Raw genomic sequence first — 11081 nt, forward strand, 5'->3', positions numbered from 1 at the left:
GCCGGAGGCGGCGGGGAAGAACCGGGGCGGGGGAGTCTTCCCAACACCCATAGGGATCTCTCTTCACTCCCTTCGCGTCCTCCCCACCCCCAGGAAGCGGGCTGCCTCCTAGGCCAATTCAGCTCGGCCTTTGTAGTCCGGGGGGGAGGAGTCTCAAGAAGGGCTCTCCTTGGAACCACGCCTCCCGGTTCCCCCACCCCTCCCCGCCCAAGGCGCGTCCCTAAACTCCTTGGGGAATTAGACTACCCGGGACTGTCCTGGGGGAAATCCCAGAGAGGTGACTAGCCCGGAGCTCCGCCCCCGTCAGCGAGGCTGGTCGCGATTGGTCCCTTAAGACCCCGCCCCTTTCCTGGGGGGGTCTATGGGCTGGGACAGTGGAAGTGGAAGAGGCGCGGTCCTGGCGCTCTCTTCTCCCGCCGCCTGGTTCTCACCTCGCCATGGTTCATCTGCCTCTGCAGTGTCTCCTCTGGGGCTGCTTTTTGACCGCCGTAAGTTGAATTTCTGTTCCGACCAGAGGAGGGAATTTGAGATTAGAGAGTAGGGAATGGGAAAAGAAGCAATACTTCGGGGAGGGGACCTTCCGAGCTGATTTTGGGGGGACAGGAGGGTGGGTGGAAGCTGGGTAAGGTACCCCGGGTCCGGGCTGAATGAGGTGGGCTGCCTCTCTCTCCTCCCAGGTTGGGGTCCCAGGTAGCCCACAGAGGGCGCATAGTGGGGTCGCTGCAGGAAATGTGCCTAGCCAGCGCAGATGGGGTTGGGGTTTTGGGAACCTGAAGCCTTTATCTGGTCAAAAGACTGGAATCCGGGTCTGCCTCAGAGGCTGGCCACAAAGAGACGGTGAGGGGTTTCAGAAGCGGGAAGGGAGGCCAGCCAAGAGAAGGGGCGGGTCTGGCTAGTTTCCTGTCTCTTTCCCGTTGTGGACAGACGCCAGCCTCTGTGAGTGGTTGTCATCTCCTTGCCAGCTGGGGCTGCCCTTCTTCCAGGGCATCTTGTGGGAACAAGGGATGAGTGTAGAGGCCCAGGTGCTTCTTTGAGAAGGCAAGGAGCTTTGAACACTCCCACCGCCAGCTGCAAATCCTGGGTGATCCAAGTTAGGAGGAATACCCAAGGCTGTGTCTCTGCCTCCTGAATTTAAGACGACATAGGGGACTCTCGGGGGAGCTGAACAGTTCACGGGACCATGAAAGGGCTAGGAGACCAGCAGGGGTTTCTCTAGGCACGAGAGGGGCTCAGATATGCCCAACCAAGCACATCTCCGGGATTTTCAGAGTTCCACACTTGACTCGCTTTTAGTTGAAGTGTATTTTTGTAGTTCCTCATTCTGGAGGCTGGGAATCCCCCAAGTACCCGACTCTCTCATCCCAACCCCTCTGGTCTCCCCCTAACTTTCAAGGGCTGTAGTTTCTGGCATGAAGGCAGGGCAGGAGTGACCCATGAAGTAGGGGATTGGCGGCAAGGGAAGAGGTTCCATGGGGAAGCTGCTTTGGTCCCAGAGCTTTCATTTTCACTCTAAGTAATGGCTCTTAGGGAGAAAGGAGGCAGGAAGAGGGCTCTTGGAGGAGGAGTGGAGGAAAAGCCAGGGGAGGTAGGGTGAAGGGTGGTCTTGGTTTCTCAAGAACAAACTCCCAATTTTAGCTCCAGGTGGAGACTAGGCTGTGGGGCTATTTACTGAGCGCTTCCTGTGGGTCAGGAAGCTTTACACACACTCTAGGTCTGATTTCTTTCAACCGCCGCATTATACAGGTGAGCAAACTGAGGCTCAGAGAGAGAAAATGTCTTGCCCCAATCCTCATGGCTAGGTGGAACCTGCATATAAATCTACATCTGCCTGATTCCTGAGCCTGCCTCTCAGATGGTGAGAGTCTCCAAGCCTTGGTCCTAAGCTCCTTTGTGTCAGAGGGATCGAAGCTGTGAAGTGGGAACTGGGGATTGACAGATTTACAGAGGAGGAGCTGTATTTCTCGTGTGTTTGAAAATGGCGTAAAGGACTTTCATTGCTCGGGAGTGTTGTGGGAAAGTCCACAGGCTTGCGGGGAGAACACTCATGGGATAGTGTGTTGTGATGTGATGGTGGGAGCAGTAGCCTTTGCTATTTCCTTCCCCATTTGGGGTCAGATAATTTGCCCACCCAGGTTGAATGAGAGCCACCAATTAGGCAGGATCCTGGACAGCCAGCCAGTTAGCCAGCTTGCTAGGCATCCAAGCAGATACTCACATATGTATGATAATTAAAGCTGCCATTCACTGAGCACCTACTGTGTTCTAGACACTATGCCAGGCCATGTACATCTATTCTTTCTCATCTTCACAACCTAATCTGTGGGGCAGGTATTATTACTCCCATTTTAGAGATGTAGAAACTGAGGCTGAGAGGCAAAATAACTAGTTCAGTGTTACAAAGTCAAGATTGGAGCCTTAAACTGTTTGACCCTTAAAGCTGTGTTCTTTTCACAGGCTGTTCCCAAAGTGTGGGATGATTTTAGGGAGCACAAGGATATAGAATTAACAACATAGATTCACTTTACAGTTCTCTTTAAAATCCTTTTCATTTTTTCAAGAAGGAAGTCGCTGGAGCTAGAATATAGTTAATACCTCTCAAATGCCTGCTAATCCTCCTTTTTAAACAAAAATCAAGAGCAGGCCTGAGGTAGAGGGCTGTCAGCAAGCAAAGCAATCAGCTGGGGTTTAATAACATCGTTTTGTTTCTGTTGAATTTATTTTTAGGGTTGCCTTTTATTTATGAGAAGTGATACTGGTTTTTCTCTCATGGCAATGATATGAGGTTTACATTGAAAATAAGTGTATTTAAATGAACAAGAAATAATGAATAGCTTGGGTGGGACCTGGATGTAGTGAAAATAGTGCAGATGAGACTCAAGTTGTTGGAGAGAGGGAGTATTGAAACCTGAGTTCTCATTTGGATTCTATCACTGTGTGACCTTGGGCAAGTGACCCAGCCTTTCTGGTCCTCAGTCTCACCATGTGTAAAGTAAAAGAGTTGGATTTTATTCTTCCGGCTTCTCCATCCTTGCATTTCATGAGGGAGGGATTGGATGATCAGATGATGAGGGGTTGGAGGGAGAAAACATGATGAGGCTTGGAGAGGGGAAGAGGGTGGGGAGCAAAAGAATAGAAGGAAGAGGCCAGGTGCTAAATATAGCCCCAGTCGGGACAAGGACCAGCCGGAGTCAGCCAGCTTCAGGACTCCAGGGGAGATGCTGGAGTCCTCATGTGCTTTTGGGTTTTTGGGTAGAGGAAAGACTCAGGAGTCAAGCCAAAAGGAAGATCTGTTTAGTTCAGTGAATATTGTGAGTTTCCAGCGCAATTACTTTGTAAAATACCAGAATGATTCTCTGGGTGCCTTTGTAATCATACTAGTTGGCAGTTTAGTTAAAAACAAACACAACAAATAACATGCAGGCCCTGTTTTTCTGCTTTGGACTTCCACTTCAGTTCTAACCTCTGTCCTGGCTGATTTGCACCTGTCTGCCAAGGTTATATCGGAGATTTCAAGATCCCTTCAAATTGCCCAATTTTGTTTTTAGGTCCACCCAGAACCATCCACTTCATGCAGAGAAAACCAATACGTAACAAACAGTCGGTGCTGTAATTTGTGCCCACCAGGTGAGATGCTAACCCTTTAGCCCCATAGTGGGACCCCTCTTGGTTTGCTGGCAGATACAGACCCCCTGTGTCAATTATAAACTCGTGTCTTGACCCCTGGCATTTTCCATCTCTGCCCCAGGATGTTCTGGGGTCCCTCTCTGCCTACCCAGAACTAGGGTTCCTATCTCTTCTATGTCCCTTACCAGACTATGAAAGTTGGAAGGGTCTGAGACTGTCATCTTTGAATCTCCCTCCCTAAAGCCCAGCCTCATCAGTTTTCAATTCAGTGTCTGACTCATTGAGTTAGCTGGAGCTACCTCATTTCCTGATGTTTTCCAGGACAGAAACTGGTGAACGACTGCACAGAGGTCACCGAAACAGAATGCCTTCCCTGCAGTAAAGGCGAATTCCTAGCCACCTACAGCAGAGAGAAATACTGTCACCAGCACAAATACTGCAACCCCAGTGCGTGAGCTGCTGGGGAAGGGGCACTTGGGAGCTGGGCTGATATTCCAGCTCATTCCTGACAGCACAGCCGTTCTGTTTTTGTTTTTGTTTTTTTTATAGCGAGGGTCTGTTCTGATTGGTTAGAGTCTGGGTTGTCTTGGTAGTTACTTAATTTCATTGCCATCCCTACTTGGAAGAGGGTCTAAGAGAAAAAGAACAGGAAGTATGAGGATCGGGGCCCCCCAAGCATGGCCAGTAAGGGGTTCCCAACCTTCCTGCCCATCCCTGCACAGACCTAGGGCTCCAGATCCAGAGGGAGGGCACCACGGAAACAGACACCACTTGCATATGTGATGAAGGCCAACACTGTACCAGTCACACCTGCGAAAGTTGTACCCCGCACAGCTTGTGTCTCCCTGGCTTCGGGGTCAAGCAGATCGGTAAGTGGTCTGTCTGGGAATCAGCTCTAGAGGCAGGAGAGAGGGGGTGAAGGCCAAAGGAGAGGGGCTGGGCAGTGGGCACTCAGCCCTGGTGGGGAGGGACCAACCTACGTTGATATCTCCACCAGAGCAGGTGGGAAATAGAAACTTTGCCTTCTGCCTCCTGCCATGGGGATCTGCCTTGAGAGGGCAGTGGGAGAAGTCTTCCTGGGGCCCGCCTGCAGCAGGGAAAGGTATACGCTGGGGGTGGGGGGAAGTGCTTAAAGCAGGATGCTGTTGCAGTCCTGCCTGCCTGCCACTTCCCTTGAGAGCCAGACAGGTGGTCCACCGTGATGATTAACTCCTCCTCCACCCTCCCAGCTACAGGGGTTTCTGATACCACCTGTGAACCCTGCTCGGTCGGCTTCTTCTCCAATGTGTCATCTGCTTTTGAAAAGTGTCATCCCTGGACAAGGTATAAGGACTCATCCCTTGTGTTTCCTGCCCCAAGAGGGGCATGGGACCTGCTTCCATTCTCTCTGGCCACCTGTCCTTCAGCCCCCTGCTCTCCATGTCCACACACACTCGTACACCTGTAGAACTTCTAGAGTGACCTCGTGGCCAACTAGACAGACACTTTTCGGCATTTCTTGCCTGCTTTCTCTTGGTGGTAATAGATACCGCTGATCTCTGATCTTTGGTGAAGCCCTCCCTTCTTGGGGACACCGTGACACCTCTCTTCCATTCCTTGTACCCCTCCTTTGCTCCTGCTTCCTCCTCCTTAACTGGTTTTCTAGGCATTTATTCTAGGCTCTACTCCCCCATCACTTTGCCCGCCTCCCCTGGACCATCTCTTCCACACACTTGGCTTCAGCTACCATTGCCCTTGGATGGTTCCCAATCAACGTCTCCTGTTTAGATTTGTCTCCTGGGTCCCAGACTGTCATATCTAACTGCCGAGGGTATACCTCCGTGCAGACAACCCACAGGCACCTGCCTGCTCCCCACACCCACTGTGAAAGGCACAAGCATGCCTCTGGGCACCCGTTCCAGGGTTCCCCTTACCCCCATGCCCAAATCAGTCACCAGGTCCTGTCCATCTGACCTTCCAAATGTTTTGGGACTCCTCCTCCTTTTCACTTATCCCCACTGTCACCACGTCAGCTTGGGCTTCATCACTGTGGTCTAGATAATGCTTTAGCCTCCTCACCAGCTTCCCTGCCTCTACTCTCTCCCCTTCAGCTGGTTCTCCATCCCTTTGCCGAAGTAAACTTTCCACCATTCATTTTGGATCACGGCACTCCCTGTTTAAAATGCTTCATGGCTCTCTGTGCCTTTAGGATAAAACCCTGAATCCTGTGCATGGCCTCCGACCTTCTAGCTCCATTTCCTGACCTCTTCCCACATCATGCTGCTTGCAATCCTCTCAACACACCGTTCGTTCTCTTGCATCAACCTTTTCTGCCTGGAATACCTTAAACACACGCCTGATTAACCTTTTACATTTAATTTGAAAAAATGAGTAAGACAGGCGTGAGGACAGAAGGCACAAAAGGGCCTCTAGTGATACGCTTCCCTTTCACCCTCAACCATCCAGCAGACACTGGACCATGTGTGTCCTTCTAGAGAGTCTATGCACAGACAAATAAATGCACACACATGCAGACATATTTTTCACACAAATAGTAGCATCCCATATATACTTTGTTATTTGTTTACTGTCTGCCTTTCTCCAGTAGATGGTAAACTCCTTAACTATAGAGACTTGACTTTTTTCATTCCACAGATGCATCCCTTATGCCTAGAACAGTGCCTGATGCATAGTAGGTGCTCAATAAATCTTTACTGATAAATGTTCAATGAGAAAGGGAGGCACCTTTATGTCCTAGAACCAGAGCACTGGGTTCCAAACTCACTCAGCTTAGAAGGGGTGGAAGTGTGACCCTCATCTGAGCCTCGGTGTCCTCATTCAGAAAATAGGAATGACCTTCATTTTACAAGGTTTGAGGAAAAGACATGTAACGTGCTTCGAAAACTCTTAAGCACTCTTCTTGTGTATGTGCTTTCTTTGAAGCATCTCTCTCTTTTTCCAGCTTTAGGTGTCTTTTCCTTTGCAATGTCCTTCTCTGTCCATCCCTTTCCACTCCTCCTGGGACCACTTTGGCCCAGTCTTCATCATCTCATGTTTGCACTCTTGTCAATGGCCTCCTGGCTGGCCATTTTCCTGTCATTTCTCCTCCTGGGAGCTCTCTGGCCAACTAAGTCCTCTCACAACTTAAGTCATCTGGTTGGATGCTGACATGACCCACTAGCTGAATCCAGTTGAAACCTTCATGGCTGATTATCAGTGATCTGGTTCTAAAGACCCAGTTTTCCAGAGTTTCCTTATACCATCCGGTACGTCACCCACCTAATCCCTCATATCATGTTGTCCTGCTTAAAGAGAATATAGTGATGCTCTAAATTTTACATCCCTCAAGGGCCTACTCAGCTCTGACTTCCCCAGGGAAGTCTCTCTGGATGACCCTCAAACCAAAGATTCTCAGCTGAGCAGTTTTCTCCCCCAGGGGACATTTGACAGTATCTGGAGACATTTTGGTTGTCACAGCTGGGGAGGAGAAGGCTACTAGCATCTAGTGGGTAGAGGCCAGGGAAGCTGCTAAACATCTTACAATGTACAGGACAGGTCCCACCGCAGAAGAAGGATTATGTGGCCCCCAAATGTCAGTAGTGCCGAGCTTGAGAAGCCCCCACCATCCCTCCACTCCAGCCATTGTGGATTCTGTCTCCTCTTCTCTGAACAATCCCCTGTTCACGTGAGCCTGTATCACAAAGCTTGGCCCTCATCAGAGACTCTCCTTACTCCTTCAAGACATACCATCATCTTTCCTCTGCACTCACGCGTTCGTAAGAACAGAGTCTGTGTCATGCCCATAATAAACAGCCCAGGAGGGTGCACATAATATGTGCTCAGTGAACGTGGACTTGTTGGTTGTTGGCTGTCTCCCTCTGGGGTTGGAAATCACATGGTTGGGGAAACTTAATGTCTCTTTCTTTGTGTGTGTGTGTGTGTATACATGTGTCTGTACACAGCTGCAAGAGCAAAGGCCTGGTGGAACAACACGCAGGGACTAACAAGACAGATGTTGTCTGTGGTGAGTCCTGGAGAACGGGCCCCGGCAGCAGGCTAGGAAGGTGGGGAGCTGAGGGGAAGACTGGGGCACCTGGAAGCACCGGTAGGGAAAGAGGGAGGGGAGGTAAAGCAAGAGGAGGAGCAGTTTGGAATTGTGGCAACCAGCTCTGCCACTTATCTGTGGAGCCTGGGCAAGTTACTCCCCCCCGCCCCGAGCCTCAGTTTCTTCATCTGTGAAATGGGATACTACCACCTCCCTTAATAGGGTGGTGTAAGTACCAGGCATGGGTTCTGGCACTTTGGAGGTGCTCCCTCAGTGCTATTCTGCTACCCTGCACATTGAGGACCAGCATGGTGTGACTCTGTTTCCTCTCAGGGCCGTAGTTTTTTTTTTTTGGCTGCACCACGCGGCTTGCAGGATCTCAAGTCCCTGACCAGCGATCAAACCCAGGCCACAGCAGTGAAAGCCCAGAATCCTAACCTGTAGGCCACCAGGGAACTCCCTCAGGGCCTCAGTTTTGATTTTAGAATGAGGAGGTTGGCATACAGCACAGGTCAGACTCACATACCTACAGGGATTAGGCAGGATCATGTTAATGAGTGAAAAGATCAGGGGTAAGAAAAATATACTCTTGGGCTTCCCTGGTGGCGCAGTGGTTGAGAATCTGCCTGCTAATGCAGGGGACACGGGTTCGAGCCCTGGTCTGGGAAGATCCCACATGCCACGGAGCAGCTGGGCCCGTGAGCCACAACTACTGAGCCTGCGCGTCTGGAGCCTGTGCCCCGCAACGGGAGGGGCCGCGATAGTGAAAGGCCCGCGCACCGCGATGAAGAGCGGTCCCCGCACCGCGATGAAGAGTGGCCCCCACTTGCCGTAACCAGAGAAAGCCCTCGCACGAACCGAAGACCCAACAGAGCCAAAAAAATAAATAAATAAATAAATAAATAAAGTAGCTATAAAATTAAAAAAAAAATCTCCTTTAAAAAAAAAAAAAAAAAAAAAAGAAAAATATACTCTTTTCTTTTTCTTAAAATTCACTTTCCTCTTGGCAGGGCTGGGACTAGAGTGAGGTGAGGGAGGCACTTGCCTGGGGCACAGTATTTAAGGGGGTGCCAGAAAAATGCCGTAATCAAGAAAACTATTTGATGCAATATAAAAAAAATCAAAATTAATGCATAAAATCCATAACGAACAGAATAGCAACATTTTAAATAAAGACAGGATCCAACCCTGTATTTGTACAACCTTGTCTCACTTGCCTCACCCTAATCCCATTCCTGGTTCCAATAAAACTTTATTTAAAAAAACAGGCAGCTGGCCTGTGGGCCAGACTTTGCTGATATGATTTTTTAAAACATGACATTAAAATATGACTTATCTTGATTACTGAGTTTTCAAAGAAAATATTTATTTATTTATTTGGCTGCACTGGATCCTGTGTTACGGCACACAGGATCTTTAGTTGTGGCATCCAGGACTTTTAGTTATGGCATGCGGGGTCTTTTAGTTGCGGCATGTAGGTTGGCGTGCAGGCTCTTAGTTGTGGCATGTGGGATCTTAGTTCCCTGACCAGGGATGGAACCCGGGCCTCCTGCATTGGGAGTGCAGAGTCTTAACCACTGGACCACCAGGGACGTCCCAATTACTGAGTTTTTTTGGTGTCCCCTTAAATTTTGTCCTGAGGCAGTGCTTCACTTGCCTTACCCTAGTCCTTACCCTGTCTCTTGGTCTTTTTTTCATTTTCCCATTTAGAATAGAGACTTAGGCACAAGAAATACTTTCCCTTCTCCTCCATTCTTCTATAACAAAGGCAATGTTACAGACATAAATGATGCTGGGCCTTGGTATTGGGCAAAGAGTAGGGAGGGGTGGGAGTGTAGTGAGCCGGTGGAGACAAGCATCACCACTCAGTTCTGGCCAATGGGTGCCATGTGGGCTGCTGGCCCACTAGGGCTGGATCTTCCAAATTTGCAAGAGAAATCAGATATCCAGATTTTAAATATACAATCTCCCAATTTAAAAATGTTGGCAAATATTTAAAAAAAGGAAAAAAAAATGTGCCAGTCACACGAAAGACATCTGCTGACCACATTTTACCAGGGGCCACCTGTTTGAAACTTCTGATATGGATGAGTTTAGACACTGAAGTCCAGCAAGGTGCAGCAGCTTTGGGAAGGGCGGTGGGGAGCCATCACTGAAGTCTTGATCTCTCCAGGTTTCCAGAATCGGACGAGAGCCCTGGTGGTGATCCCCATCACGATGGTGATCCTGTTCACTGTCCTGCTGGTATCTACCTGTATCGGTGAGTCCCCAGGTGGGGAGGTGATGGGGGAGGAGGCAGCACAGGGTACAGTTGACGGGTCACCTGTTTCCTGATCTGGCCTCAGTGACTCCCCATCCTATATGTTTTTCTCTCTCTCTAGGAAAGATGATCAAGAAGCAGGAGACTAAGGTAGGTCACCCTGGGGAACCGGCTCAGTTTTGTCAGACTGGAAAGAAAGGCTGATTCATTGTTGCCTATATGGCAGAAAAACTGATTCAAGGTCTGTTCCCTCGCCCCCTCCCCTGTGCTCCAGGACTCTTCCCCTTCTCTCCCTCAGCATCAGCCTTTTTCATCTCCTGAGCTCACCTTCCCACAGAGCTGCCCCAGCAGCACCACTGGCAAAGTCTGACATTTGCTCTTCTTTCCTGGCATTGGATATGTGGGGGAACCGCATCTTTGGGGCCTTGGTGTGGGATCCATGGGTGGGTGATGGAGGGACACTTCCTTAACCCCACCGGCTCCTACTACGGAAGCTTCTTGACACCCTCAGTGTGGCCAGCAGGGGGCAGGACGCACCCATGGAATGAGCACTGACCCTCCGTTTGGGAAAGGGGAAAGGGTGAGGAGTGGGATCGCTTCCAAGGAAGGGCTCAGAAATGTTGCTAGGGGTAACCCCAAGCCTTGCCTCCCCAGGTCCTGCACCCTAAGGCTGAAAGGCAGGATCCTGTGGAGACGATTGATCCAGAGGATTTTCTCGGCCCCCACTCCACCCCTCCGGTGCAGGAGACCTTACACTGGTGTCAGCCGGTCGCCCAGGAGGATGGCAAAGAGAGCCGCATCTCCGTGCAGGAGCGAGAGTGAGGCTGTGTGTGCGCCCAGGAGCGTGGTGGCACCGGCATGTGGGCACGTGGCCGGAGAGCCTGGGGCTGCTGCTGGTGAGGGGGACAGCCCCCCTCTGCCTGCACCCCTGAGGTCCAGAAACAGTTCACCTTCGGGAACCTTTCACCCCAGCCGTGGAGCCCGTTCAATCTCCCAACTTGATTTCAAAGATGGTAACAAAACTTTGGGGAGGCCATACAATGGTATCCACCAAACCTTCCAACCCAGCGGTTCGGTGCCGACAGATGTAACGCGGTGGCTTCTGTGAGCCCAGGAGGCATATGCGTGGATACACATCGCAGCACTGTTTGTGACAGTGAGCAACTGGAAGCT

At 50.3% G+C, this 11081-nt stretch overlaps 1 protein-coding gene across 1 annotated transcript; it reads left to right on the forward strand.

The window, feature by feature from the left end:
- The first annotated feature begins 366 nt into the window (after positions 1–366).
- CD40 (CD40 molecule) lies at positions 367–10878 on the forward strand. The gene is made up of 9 exons (XM_007185366.2): positions 367–488; positions 3546–3624; positions 3946–4071; positions 4347–4493; positions 4854–4947; positions 7566–7627; positions 9822–9908; positions 10030–10058; positions 10563–10878. The coding sequence occupies exons 1-9, from the start codon at positions 438–440 to the stop codon at positions 10728–10730; spliced, it is 843 nt and encodes a 280-aa protein (XP_007185428.2). The 5' UTR covers positions 367–437; the 3' UTR covers positions 10731–10878.
- Positions 10879–11081: the final 203 nt, after the last annotated feature.

The sequence above is a fragment of the Balaenoptera acutorostrata genome, chromosome 15 (assembly GCF_949987535.1).
Source record: "Balaenoptera acutorostrata chromosome 15, mBalAcu1.1, whole genome shotgun sequence".
Lineage (NCBI taxonomy): Eukaryota > Metazoa > Chordata > Mammalia > Artiodactyla > Balaenopteridae > Balaenoptera > Balaenoptera acutorostrata.

What these genes read in the sequence shown, in the direction of transcription:
- CD40 (XM_007185366.2), top strand. Translation starts at nt 438, where the DNA reads ATGGTTCATCTGCCTCTGCAGTGTCTCCTCTGGGGCTGCTTTTTGACC. An exon ending in GCACAAATACTGCAACCCCA is followed by an intron (nt 4,072 to 4,346) that starts GTGCGTGAGCTG and finishes ATCCCTGCACAG; the next exon opens with ACCTAGGGCTCCAGATCCAG. An exon ending in AAGTGTCATCCCTGGACAAG is followed by an intron (nt 4,948 to 7,565) that starts GTATAAGGACTC and finishes GTCTGTACACAG; the next exon opens with CTGCAAGAGCAAAGGCCTGG.